The sequence below is a fragment of the Rhincodon typus genome, chromosome 13, assembly GCF_021869965.1.
Source record: "Rhincodon typus isolate 14 chromosome 13, sRhiTyp1.1, whole genome shotgun sequence".
Lineage (NCBI taxonomy): Eukaryota > Metazoa > Chordata > Chondrichthyes > Orectolobiformes > Rhincodontidae > Rhincodon > Rhincodon typus.
Genome location: NC_063344.1, coordinates 16,733,232 through 16,747,347, shown reverse-complemented (window position 1 = coordinate 16,747,347; position 14,116 = coordinate 16,733,232). Strand labels below are relative to the sequence as shown.

At 41.9% G+C, this 14,116-nt stretch overlaps 1 protein-coding gene across 1 annotated transcript in view; it reads left to right on the top strand.

The window, feature by feature from the left end:
* LOC125484709 (segment polarity protein dishevelled homolog DVL-3-like) overlaps positions 1-14,116 on the top strand; it is a 43,437-nt gene that overhangs the window by 22,874 nt on the left and 6,447 nt on the right. The window contains exons 2-3 of the mRNA XM_048604531.1: positions 7,812-7,881; positions 12,775-12,896. Coding sequence (XP_048460488.1) covers positions 7,812-7,881; positions 12,775-12,896 — 192 coding nt within the window. The remainder of the gene's footprint in view (positions 1-7,811; positions 7,882-12,774; positions 12,897-14,116) is intronic.

Below are 14,116 nucleotides of genomic sequence, written 5' to 3'. Positions count from 1 at the left end.
AAACAGTCAATGAGGTAAATTGCCAGTTAATCTGTTTTTAGTGATGAAGCTGAAGAGTTAAGGATGTTTAGGAGATCTGGCACCTCTGCTCTTCTTTGAACAGAACTGAGGGTTTGCTTGAATCCCTCGAGAAGGCGAACAGGGCCTTGGTTTAATATTGTCTGAATGATAACACCTCCCACAATGGTTTGCTTCCTTAGTACTGCATCTTAATCCTACGTGTGCAAGCAGTGTTAACTGTTGGTGTGAAGAGAAAAACAAAATATTCCAATTAAATATTTGCTCTGCAACAACACATTGAAAGTGGGATGGAGTCAAATTAAAGTGATTTGTGGCCTGTGGTGAGGCCTGTGATTTCACCACAGTTTCCTGCCACAGTGTCTGTGCCTCAATCAACCATTTCCTGTCTCCTGTATGCTGTTCGGCAAGCTAAAAAGGGCTTTCCCTCCCTGAAAGACCAGTCTTTATCTGAATAACACACCCGGGGTTGTGTATCTGTTGGCTTTGGCTGGTGTTTGACAAACACACGAGAGACCATGCGGTAGTGATCAGGATATTAAACCATGGCACATGGGTGTTTCCCCTAATTACTCCCCTCATCTATTTCATGTTATGCGATTTTTATTTTCACTTACGTGGAAGTATTGAAGCACCGATTCTATCATCTTAGCACACTCATTATTGGAACAAGACTGGTGGTGTAATTCTGAATTTCAAATAGGGAGATGTAGAACTAACCCATGAAAATATAATCCAGAGAGCTTAGCGATGGTGATAAGAATGACACTCTGGATGCCAGATAACTTGGGATGGGCAATAAATGGCCAACAGCTCCCACATACCCTGAACATTTTGTTTTTAAAACTGGAGATGGAGAATATTGTGAAGAACAGGTCACGTGATTTTCAAAAAGGGCGGTTCTGTTCAATTCATCTACTTTGTTCTGTGAGGAACAACAGCAATGCAGGATATGTGATAGACAACAACAACAATATTAAGCACTTGCATTTATACAGTACCGTTAAGGTAGTAAAGTGACCAAAGGTGCTTCGCTGAAGCAATATCCAAAGGAAAATTGGCACCAAGCCACATCAAGACATATTAATAGATGTGACCAAGTGCTTGATCAATTAGGAAGAGTTAAAGCAGCATCTTAAGGACCAGAGAAAAGGAGGTGATTCTCGAGTTCAGGGTTACTGATCGTAACTCAATGAAGACAGGGTTGTACAAGATGCCAGAATTCAAGGAGCCCAAAGATCTCTGAGGTATTAGGGCTGAAGGAGAATATACAAATAGAGAAGGGAGTAACCATAGCGTGTTTTAAAACCAGAATGAAAAATTTAAGATGAGGCATTGTTTAGATCAGAGCCAGTGCAGTGCAGGTGTGATGCATGAACGGGACTCGGTCCAACTTAGAATGCGGACAGAAGAGTTTTGGATGAGTTCAAGTTTGTGAAGGATGCAGGATGGGGGGACACTCAGGAAACTCTTTCAGTAGTCCAGAATCTACCAAGGTTTGATAAGGATTTTGGGAATAAATAGGCTGAGGCAGGGAGTGGAGATCGATTATGCTAGGGGATCAGGGCTGGGAACTAAAATCCAAGGATATATGTCCTATTGAAAGAACAGATGGGCAGACGGACGGGACGCGGTTGCCTTGTTAATAAGAAATGAAATCAAATCAATAGCAAGCTGTGCTATACAGTCAGAAGGCATAGAATATGTGTAGGTAGAATGGAGGAACTGCAAAAGTGGGAAAAAATCCTAATGGGACTTATGTACAGGCCTCATAGCAGTGATCCCGATGTGGGGAAGAAAACAAATCAGGAGAAAAGAATCAGTGAGAAGATTGGAGTTGGTGAGGAGGGAATGGAAGACTGTAACTTTGGTCTTTCCAATAGTTATTTGCTCATCCAAGATGCCATATAAGGCTTGTGACAATGGTCAGGATGTGTGAGTTCAGGGTCATGTAGCTGAATGAATTAAGAGACAGAAAAACCAAAACAGAGAGTTTAAATTAAGGGAGGTTACTCAGACTGGTGAGAAGTGGTGTTCCGTGGAGATTTGTGCCACATTGTTCAGATTTTCCATAAATAATTTGCACTTGGAATTATAAATATGAATGATTTGCTGATTATACTAAATTATGAGGTATAGCTAATAATACCGGGGTGTTGTTCCAAAATTCCCTACATTCTGGGAAGGTCCCAATGGAATGAAAGACAGTGAATGTCAAATGTTTATTCTTGAAAGCAGGGAAACAGAAGGAAAACATTTATATGCCAATTGGTCTAACGTCTGTCATTGGGAAAATGCTGGAATCCCTAGTAATAGACAGTGTCAACATGGTTTTATGCATGGAAAGTTGTTTGACAAATATATTAGAGTTTTTAGAGGATGTGTCAAGTGCTGGGTAGATAAAGGGGAACCAGTTAATATATTGTATTTGGATTTCAAAAGACATGCGGTGACATGCTACATAAAGGGTTACCGCACAAGAAGCGTTCATGATATTGAGATGATATGTCGACATGACTAGAAATTGGTTACCTAACAGAAAACAGAGTCCGGGTAAGTGGGTTAATTTCATGATGGCAAACTGTAACTAGTGGAGTTTCTCAAGGATTAGTACCTGGATGAAAGAACAGGAAAGTGTCATTGCCAAATTAGCCTATAGATAGGTAGGAAAGCAGGCTGTGAAGAGGATGAAAAGAGGGAGCAAAGGGATATTGATCAAATAGGCTCTATGAAAATGCTGGAAAAATTCAAATAAGGCATCATCTGCGGTGAGAGGGGCGACACGGTGGCACAGTGGTTAGCACTGCTGCCTCACAGCGCCAGGGACCTGGGTTCGATTCCAGCCTCGGGCGACTGTCTGTGTGGAGTTTGCACATTCTCCCTGTGTCTGCGTGGGTTTTCTCTGCGTGCTCCGGTTTCCTCCCACAGTCCAAAGATGTGCAGGTTAGGCGGATTGGCCATGCTAAATTGCCCGTGGTGTTCAGGGAGATGGGGGGATGGATCTGGGTGGGATGCTCTGAGGTTCGGTGTGGACTTGTTGGGCCGAAGGGCCTGTTTCCACACTGTAGGGATGCTAATTCTAACATTAGTATATTTGCAGTTGATGACCTCATGCTAGAAGGCATGAATCATAGTTATCATTGTCAATCATTCATTGACGAGTATGATGGTCCACCTAGGAAATTCTGTGTCATGGTGGGTTCTTTGGGTCCTTGTGTGGCTGATGAGCCATCTCTCCGACCACAGGTGTTTCTGTGAAGTACAATTGGTCCTTGGCCTTGGAATCGCTGGCATTCCTTTCTCCGGTTCCTTTTCTGTACTTCCGCCTGCTGATGTGGGTTCTGAAAAAATTGTGTCCCTCATACAACAGTTTCCTCCAAAGTCTGTTTCTTCTGAATGAGGGACTCCTACATATTAATATCTATTATGCAATTTTTCAGTCAAGTCTTCAGGGAGTCTTTGAAAAACTTCCTTTGAGCTGGGCAAAGATGGTTTGCTTTTGTGGTCAGAACTCTGGCATCCTAAGTACATGGCCGACCCAGTGGAGTTGATTTTGGATGATCATGGCCTTGAAACAGCCAATACCACTAGCATCAAGGACATAATGTTTGTATGCCTGTCCTTTCAAATGATACAGAGAATCTATCTCAGACAGCTTTGGTACTTCTCAAAGGTCATCAGGTTGCATCTATATGCAGTCTATGTTGTTGAGCCATATGGAAGAGTTGGAAGGATGACTGCCTAATACATAAGGATCTTAGTCTCAGCATGGATGCCATTGTAGTTGAAGAATGTTGTCCTTAGATGGTGAAAGACAGGGCTTGCAGATTGGATGTGATGTTGAATCTCCGCATCGATGTCAGCCTTAGATGAGAGGTAGCTTCCCAGGTATAGGAACTGTTCTATATTTGGGAGGATAATGGAAGGATGGAATGGAACTTGCCCTGGGGCAGTTCGGTAAAGGACTTGAGTCTTCTTGAGCTTGAGACTGAGACCAATTCTTTGTACGCTTCTGCGAAGGAGTTCAGCAAGGTTTAATGATTCTTTTCTGAGACAACGGAGATGACGTTGTCTTCCATATACTGAAGTCCCACAAACTTCCACAAAGTTCAGTACCATTTTTATCTTAGATTTTGAAAAATTCCCTGTCTATCTGTAGACAATGCCCACATCATTGAAGAACTTGTTCTTAACAGGATGAAGAATGGTGGTGATGGCACATCCCTGTGTGATCCCTGTGATAGTGTTAGGTTAGACCTCAGGGGATTCTGATAGATTAACTTGGTGAGGACTGTTGCCGACATCTTGTCATGGAGGAGTTAGAGGATGTTGATGAATTTCTATGGACAGCCAGATTCTGAGATTGAGTTTGACTTTGTCCAGACCTCAGATAATCCCACTGGATGCAGTTTACCAGCTAAATTGGTGACAGAACAGACTATTTTTAACGAACCTTTCCTAGGTCCTTGCCTGAGCAGGGCGAGCAGAGTGACAAGGGCTGTTCAGTTGTGAAGAAAACTGACAAAACATGCCCCTCTTCCTAGTTCAAGAGTGAAATGACAGAATCAACTGCTTACATGCGGGTCAGAAGCTAGGGACTTCCAGATCTCTCAGTTCTGTCCCCATCACTTGTGCCAATAGCCACAGCGATTGTGTCGTGTGGGGGTATTGAATTCAACTAGTTGGATGCCTTGTGTGGGACGACTTTTAATGCGGGAATGCTATGGCATTCCTTAAGGAGTAGGTCCTTAACAGAAGGTAAATCCAGCTCCAATGGTGAGGAAACCTCAACAACTGGGGTTCTCCCTACTGCTGCAGTCTTCGTCCACTGTCACAGCCATTGAGAATATCTTCCACCTAGATCACCATTGAGGACTTATTTTGGATTGTGCTTGGCCTGGCTCCTCCCCTGCAACCCTCCCATCATGGGTGGTCCTGCCGGGATTTGAAAAGTCCTCATGGCATCACGCTTGGGATCAACAGAACACCCAAGATCTTCACTGCACCAAGGTGGCAATCTATAGAAAGGCAAGAATCACGGTAGGTTTATGGTACAGAAAGAAATTACTTGACCCAATGCACTTTGGTCATGTTGGTTTAAAATGAATAACTTAAAATGCTAATCTTGATTCTGTCTCCATAGCTGCTGCCTGACCTGCTAAGTATTTCCAGCATTCTCTGCTTTTATTTCAGATTTTTGCCAAACACAGTGTTTGCCTGTGTAACATTGCATCTCTGCTGTGTAGCAATATGTGATTATTACTGTTCACCCAACAATGTTCCAAAAACAGAGGCTAAACTGGTCATATTATTGCCATCTGGGTCAGTAGTCTGATCGGATTAAAATTCCAATCCAGTGACTCAAACCCATAATCAAAGGAGGAAAGAAAATAGTCAGCAAATCTTACCTGGATTCTAATGCCTTACCATATTAATCTCGGGCCCTCTTGATGAAAATAAAATGTCAGTTGTTTTGGTAATTCTGACTGAAACGGGACAACAAAAAGCTTTGGAGAAATTCTTTCTGGTGTTTTCAAGATCCTAGGAAAGAAAAGACTTGCATTTGTGCAGCACCTTTCATGATCTCAGAAGATCCCAACATGCTTCACAACAATTGACATGTTTTTCAAGTGTGGGAACTGTTGTCATGCAGGATGTTATGGAGAAAGGGAGGTTAAATGAAAGAAAATTCCTGATATTCACTTTATAAGTAACAAATAATAATTTATTGATTTAACCGTAACAGTGAACAAATTAACAGAATTACTACCAACCCAACAATTCCCCCTCAACTACTAACTATTCCCTAACTGTCTAAATTCTACTGGTATGCTGTTCCAATAAACACAACTCCCATTTATATAAACACAAGTAATAAGAAAATAAATTAAAACTTAATCTCTCAAAGCCCACGCCTTTCTTCTGCTGTTCTCAAGTCATAAATGCCTTTTCTCTGCTGATCCAGCTGTCAGGGATGTTTTCTGTATGAAGTCATCTGTGAAGACTCTTGACTAGAAGCGCTACGGCGCTGTGGATGGATGGTGCTTTCTTAGAGAGCTTAGCGATTTCTTGTGACAGCTAGATGCTTATTTCTCAGATGGCAGTTTGCTGTCACACCGATTTTCAAAAACCCTCTCCTTTTATACCTTGGATGACATACCAATTTTTTCACAATAACATTGGTCTGAGGTTGTCAAAGCCATTAGATTTAAATTCAATGGGTTTTCAATCACTAAGTACTTGATTTACATTAATTGGCTGATTCTAGCTAGATGCCAAGATATCAAAACAAGCCTAAGGTTTCCAATCACGCAGCCAATTGATACATGTTTCAATGTCAGAACTGGCTGTACATCTTCAGCTACATACAGAATTTTTTCTATAAATCTCTAAACTTAGAAAAACATTTTACCTCTTAAAGGAGCCATACACTCTTCCCCCTTTTTACAAACAAATTCTAGCTTCCTGTCTTCGAATTCACGATTACTCTACACAACTTCATAGAAGAAAACATGCAGCTAATTTGCACATAGCAAGCTCCCACAAAGCGGTATTTGGGTATCCTTGTACGTGAATCAAAGAAAATTAACATATAGGTACCCAGCCATTTAATAAGAGAAATATTATGGCAGTTTTTATGCAAGGGGTTTGGAATGCACAGGGAAAGAGGTCTTGATGGCTAGCCACAGCCTGAGAACTGTGCAACGCTTTGGTTACGTTACGTAAAGAAGAATGTATTCACCTTGGAGAGAGTGCAAACAAAGCTCACTAGAAGGATCCTAGAATTGTCCTCTGCAGGACGATAGCTATAATGGGCATTATTCTCCAAAGTTTAGAAATATGACGTGATCTTATTGAACTTATTAAATTCTTCTGGATTTGACAGGGAAGATGCTGAGAAGCTATTCCCTGTACAGGGTGGGGACAAGTCTATAACTCGGAATCAGTGTCTCAGTTTAATGGATAAGCTATTTAAGACTCCGATGAGAAATTTCTTCACTCAGTGGGTTGTGAATATTTCTGGTTATTCACCCCGAAGGTCTTTGGAGTCGCTATTGATCTGCGTGTTTTAGACGGAGATTGGTAAATATTTGGGCACTAAGGGAATCGCAGAATATGTGGTTGGGCGGGAAAGTAGGGCTGAAGTAGATGATAATGCATGATCTTCCTGAATGGTGAAATTAGCTTGAGGGGCCAAATGGCCTATTCTTGCTACTGTTTCTTATGTACTTCAACAGTAATGTGATGATAACTAGGCCATATATTTGTTGACCAGGACACCAAGGAAAACCACCATGTTCATCTTTGAAATAGTGTGCAGCATCTTTTACATTCACTTGAGGGCTGATGGGGCTTTGGTTTGAAGTGTCAATGGAAAGACAGCAGTGGAAATCCCTCAGTATGACATCAGAGAATCGGAAGATGAAACGCCACGAATTGGGGTTTGAATCTACAATGTCCTGATTCATCAGTGAGAGCTCTTTGCAATAAGCCAAGGCTAATAAGCAATTGGACAGCAGATTAGAGTGACACCCCTCAGTATCATCCCTTAATATCCAACTCTGTGGGGATAGCTTAAACAAGATCGGGATTTTTCCTGGTTGGGAGTAACAAGAGAGGCGTTTGAGATTAGGGTCTCCAGGGATAGGAATTTTTTCACTGTTCCTGGTCAGAGTCTCTGTGGAAGGGTCTTAAGCTTGACTGCTAACTGCCTTCTTACAATCTTTTGGCTCAGGAAAACAAAACATGGTCATTGCTTCAGTAAAATTAACACCATCTCCTTATCCCTGCAGGGTTGTAAAGGAAGAGATATCAGACGACAATGCCAAGTTGCCATGCTTCAATGGTCGAGTTGTGTCATGGGTGAGTTAATCTTTCACTTTAGTTGGTTTGTGATCTCAAAAACAAGTGTATATAGAAGGACACGGATACATGCAATTTGCCCAACAGATCCATGGTGGTCTTTATGCTTCACACGAGATTCATTACATCAGACACCATCTCTCCCAATCAGCAGATCTTCCACTTTCATTCCTGTGCATTTCACCAGTGGTGTGGGGTACCAGGTAAGGTCCCTCATTTTGGGTTTGGGGGAGAGTGCCCCACCCCAATCATCAATGGAACCAAGGTGAGTGACGATTTCTTCAAAGAAGCATGCTTGCTGTGGTCTGGCCTGGAGAGTGTGCACATTGACTAGGTGAGGTGGTATGTTTCAGAGCTGGACAGTGAGATGGTACAAGTGGTCTGAAACATGCTCCCTGACCCCTAGGATCTGCAGCTGAAAATGTGAGGCTAACAAAGTAGCCACCCTGCCTGCACTGAAGTTAGAGGACTCCTGTAGACCCCTCCTTGCCACCTCAAGACCTTGATCTTCCAGACTGATCTGGGTTTCCTTCTTAAGAAATGACAAGTTGAGAAATGTATGACATGCCTGTCTGCTGCCGATGATAGTGAGGCTGACTAATGGTTGGTGTCATAGGAAGTGCATTGTGCAGCCATCACCATTATCTCACTGTATGAAGCAATATGGCAGTGTAATCCCTCAGCCACCTACTGTGGAACATCTTGAGTTGGTGTAGCTCCTTTCGGTTCATGCCTGGGGTCTTTAGGACACTGGGGATGGACCGGACCATTGTGCGAGACCCAGTTGCAGTCTATCACAATGGTGCAAGTGGACAGCTAGGAATTCCTGTATTTTCCTGAGGCAGATAAGGGAAGACTTGGTTTGCGGCAGGGGGAGCAAGGGCATCCAGCCCTGCACTGGCAGTGGGCACTAATTCTCCCTGTACCCTCTATTGAGCTACTCCTAGAATCATACAACACCTGCAGTGTGGAAGCAGGCCATTCAGCCCATCGGTTCCACACCACTCTTCCGAAGAGCAGCCCACTCAGATCCACCACCCTATCCCTGTAACCCTGCATTCCCATGTCTAATCCACCTTGTCTGCATATCCCTGTACACTATGGGCAATTTAGCATGGCCAATCCACCTCCCCTGTGAATCTTTGGACTGTGGGAGGAAACTGGGGCGCCCAGTGGAAACCCACACAGACATAGAGAGATTGTGCAAGCTCCCACAGACAGTCGCCTGTGGCTGAAATTGAACCCGGGTCCCTGGCGCTGTAAAGCAGCAGTGCTAACCACTGAGCCACCATGCCGCCCCATACTGTATGGTTCTGGGTCATTACAGTGCAACCTGTGGCCCAGCCACACCAGTCTCCAGTACCTTTGTTACCGTCGCAGCTCCAGGATCACTGATAGAGGCTTCTTTTTTCAGTGAGTGTTTTTATGTCATATAAACTGGTGGAGGAGAAGATAATCAAGGATAGTCTTCAGGCTTATCTTAAAAGTAACATTGTTAAACCATAAGACCGTAAGGTGTGGGAGCAGGAGTAGGCCATTCAGCCCATTGAGTTTTCTCCTCCAATCAATGAGATCATGGCTGATCTGGTAATCCTCAACTCAACTTTACCCTTTACCCCATAACCCTTGATTCCCGTACTGATTAAAAATCCATCTCAGTCTTGAATATACTTAAAAACCCAGCCTTGACATCCCTCTGTGGTAAAGAATTCTACAGATTCACTACCTTCTAATAGAAGAAATTCCTCCTCATCCCTGTCTTAAATGGACAACCCTTACTGTGACATCACATCCTCTGGCCCTAGAATTTCCCACAAGGAAAAAAAAATTTTTCACATCTACCCTGTCAAGCCCCTTAGAGTCTTATATAATTAAATAGGGCCTCCTCTCATTCTAGAACTTTTAGCTTCCAATGAGTAGGCACTACTCAACCTCTCCTTTATAAGAGAAAATCTGGGATCAACTTAGTGACTCTTCCCTAGACCGCTTCCAATGCCAATATATCTGTTCCAAACTACGTTTCTCACTCTTAAACTGCTAAATTTTACCATGTTATGGTCACTGTTCCCCAGGGGATCCCTTTCTCTGAGATCATTTATTAAACCTACTTCATCACACATTACCAGATCCAAAGTAGCCCTGATCCCTGGTTGCATCTGCAATATATTGTTCTAGGAAACTGTCCTGAATACACTCTATGCATACATTCTCCTGGCTTCCTTTGACAATTCAATTTACCCTATCTGCATTAAAAGATTAAAATCACCCATGATTAATGCACTGTATTTTTTTTTACATGCCCTCACTATCTCTTAGTTTATTCTCTGTCCTACAGACTGACTACAGTTAAGGGGCCTATAGACTACTCCCACTTGTGTCTGTTTTCTCTTGTTATTTCTTGCACCCATATGGATTCTATGATCATCTGATTCTAGATCACCTAGATTATTTCTTGCTGTCATACTTATTCCATCTTGTACTAACAAAGCTGTTCTCTCCCTGCCTTTTTCACGTCCCCCTGAATATTTAGTTCCCTACTTGGATCTCCTTATAACCATGTCTCCATAATGACATTCACACTAAATATTGTTATATAGGGTATTCTTATACCAGGCTCTGACTGATAGTTACATTGGGTAATATCTTATGTTTCTCCTTCATGTGTTTGTATTCATGTCCATGTCTGTGTCTTCCAGAGAATCATATATCACAAGCCACAAGGACTCTTATCAATTTTTATAGATGCACCATAGAAAGCATTCTATCCGGATGCATCACACCTCAGTATGGCAACTGCTCTGCCTAAGACTACAGAAATTGCAGAGAGTTGTGAACGCAGCCCAGTCTGTCAGACAAACCAGCCTTCCTTCCATTGATTCCATCTATACTTCACACTGCCTCAGGAAAGCAGTCAACATAATTATAACCCCTCCCACCCTCTTCCATCAGACAGACAATACATAAGTTTGAAAACATGTACCAACAGATTCAAGAACAGCTTCTTCCCTGCTGTCATGAGAGTTATGAACAGACCCCTCATATGTTCGCGTTGATCTTTCTCTGCACCTTCTCTGTAACTGTAGCTATTTTGCATTCCGTTGTACCCTGAAGTACTTATATAAAGTATGATTTGTCTAGTTAGCATGCAAAACAATCCTTTTCACTGCATCTTGGTACTTGTGACAACAATAAATCAAATATTCAAATGTGCACCATCTTTTGTTCATTCTGGATTGTTCTAACGCTGCCCACACTGTGGTATTTACATGCAGTGACGTACAGTGCCATGAGATCATAGCAAGGATGCTTCAGAGTGCTATTACCATTACATGATAGCATCCTCCCTGAGCTCCACAGCCAAAAGTTGGTTGTAGTTCAGTGTCTCTCTGCGGTTTAGACAGCAGGTCATGGAGCATCTCAGGGAAATGTTCTGGTTTGATAATACTGTGGGACAATGACATTTATCTCATGAACCAGAGACTTGATCTGGACTCCAGCCTTTATACTTAAGACCATTGTGTGAAGTTTTTGTTGGCAAAAGGATTAGAGAATCAAGGCACGTAGCTGGAGTTAAGATACAGATCAGCCATTATTATATGTTGGTATAGATTTGACAGGCTGAATGGTCTTGTGTAAGAATTTATTTATTCTGTCTGCAATCAGACAATGACAAAAAGAGAACAGTTTGCCCATTTGTGTCTTTGTCAGCTTTATGAAGGAATGTCCCATTTATCCTCCAGAGTAGATTAGGAAAAAGAGTGATTTACATTTACGTAGCATCTTGTGGACAGTATACACTGCTACCATTGTGTGTCAGTGCTAGAGAATATGTCATTGCATTAATGATAATTGTTGTGAGGACCTTATCTCTTTGTGTTTTTAAAATCTGTGGACTGAAATGAGATTGAACTGTTCTAAAACCACTGTATGAAAGGGTGGCTACGGTTTTGAAAAACAAGTAACCTGACTGTTGGAACAAGCAGGAAGTGAAGTTTGAGTTGCAGACAATTTGGAGCTGAGGGTGTGTACAGAAGCAGCTTTTGCTGCCGACAAGAAATTGTTTGGTCTATCGACGAGTGACCAGTTATCAATGACAGACATCTTTTTGCCTGCCAACAACTGTGATTGGTTCTCTGGTAACAGAACATCTTGGAGCTAGGAACAAACTGCAGAGAGAGAGGTGTTTTGTTCTTCCCCAGCTTGGGAACAGTCTCTCTGTTCCCTGCAGTCAAAGCTTACTGTTAACCTGTGGAAATCCACTTTATCCTTCCTGGAACAGTTGTTGTAAGCTCTGAATTTTAACTGATGAGTCAGAGACTTTGTATAAGTGAACCAGCCAGCTTCTGTCTCTCTCAAACCAGTGCAACCATCAGGAGAAAGATGGCTGAAGCAATCTGCTAGCCAGCAGAGGAGTCATAAAGATCGTTTAATAACTAGAACCTGGGAACAAAGACTGTTGAACTATCTTTCCTATTTTTCCTCTCTGCCCATTATTGATTCTACCCTGTTTGTATGTTTGTGAGTGAGAGAAAGGGGAATTTGTAAAGAGGATTAGAGATTATATTAATAGTATCATATGCCAGCAGTTTATAACTACTTATCTGTAGATGGAGTTGAATTACTTGTAATAAATAGTAATTTTTGTTAGTCTATTCTTTCTATAAAGTAACTAAGTCAGATACATTGTGGAATTTTGCATATTTTGTAAAATCTTTAAACATTTGTTATTTCTTATTTGCATCCCTTCCTCTTGAATGCAACTCTATGTCCACCCTCTCTCTGTGAAGCATTTTTACATGATTATCATGTAAAAATAATTGCAGGAAAGTGTAAGTTGGTGCTCTTTCAATGTTGAATGCTGCTGTGCTGATCTGGTTTACTTTTGTCTTCTAGTTGGTGTCTGCAGAAGGTTCTCACTCGGATACTGGATCCACGTGTGCAGACAGCCAGTCGGATTTGCCTCCCCCCATTGAGCGAACTGGGGGCATCGGAGATTCACGACCACCCTCCTTCCAGTAAGTACACCAGGCAGGTCTACATTAACAATTAGGACTCATGCTATGCTTCCATTTTCCTTCAGAAAGTGAGCAGTGTGTTGATATTTGATAGGACCAAGACCCTGCTTAGGGTTCAAAGAACAGGGTGCTCTCTCTAACCATTACCCCTTGTCTTTCAATGCATTACCATTGCTGAATTTCCTCCCTATGGTCAATTTCATTTACAAAAGAAAATCTGGTTCACTAATACCCTTTAAGAAAGGAAATGTGTCGGTATCTTATCTGAAGTCACACAACACCAGGTTATAGTCCAACAGGTTTATTTGAAATCACAAGCTTTCGGAGGGTAGCCTCTTCATCTGGGCAATGCTCCGAAAGCTTGTAATTTCAAATAGATCTGTTGGACTATAACCTGGTCTCGTGTGACTTCTGATATTGCCCATTCCAGTCCAACACTGGCACCTCCACGTCATGGCCCTTTGCTGGTAAGTCCTATCTGTGATTCCAAACCCACAACGATGCAGTTGAGTCTCAACCTCCCTCTGAAATTACCTCAGAAGCCATTCAGTTCAAGGACAATGAATGATGGGTAACAAAGGCTGCCCTTATTATTGATGCCCACACCCCCAAGTAAGAATAAAATAAACATTTGTTAGCCTTGCTACAATCCAAGCTGATGTTAATACTGGACAAATAAGACCATAAGTTTTTGTTTCTTTTTAACTATGAAAGTCAGTTATGGAACCCATTTACAATAGTTTGTCAGTATACTTTTAAAACAAAGAGTAACGTGTTTTATTTAAAAAAAACCACAAAGTATAACATGTTGGACAAAAAAAAGGCTGGTTTTCATTACAAACACCAGAAAAGGATTCAAACCTTTATTATTCCTTTTTCCCAGCAATATCTTTACAAAAACCAAACATGGTGAAGATTCACTATCATCTTCACATTAACGCTTTTTATTAAGGCTGGCACAGCTACAGCTGGTTTCCTTCCTTCAATTTCCTGTGTATTTGGTAGATGCTTTTCTTCAGCTGATATCTTTCCCTGAAACACACCATACAAACTGCAAACTAAACTCATTATTGCTCTAGTGTTAGAGAAAACACATCAGTTCCCTAAACTTAGTTTTCAGCAATATTTTAGGATTTCTAATTGGAGAGTTCAACCCTCCTGTTTCCACTTCCTGCCATTATTTCTCTCTCTCTCTCTCTCTCTCTCTCACTCACACTCAC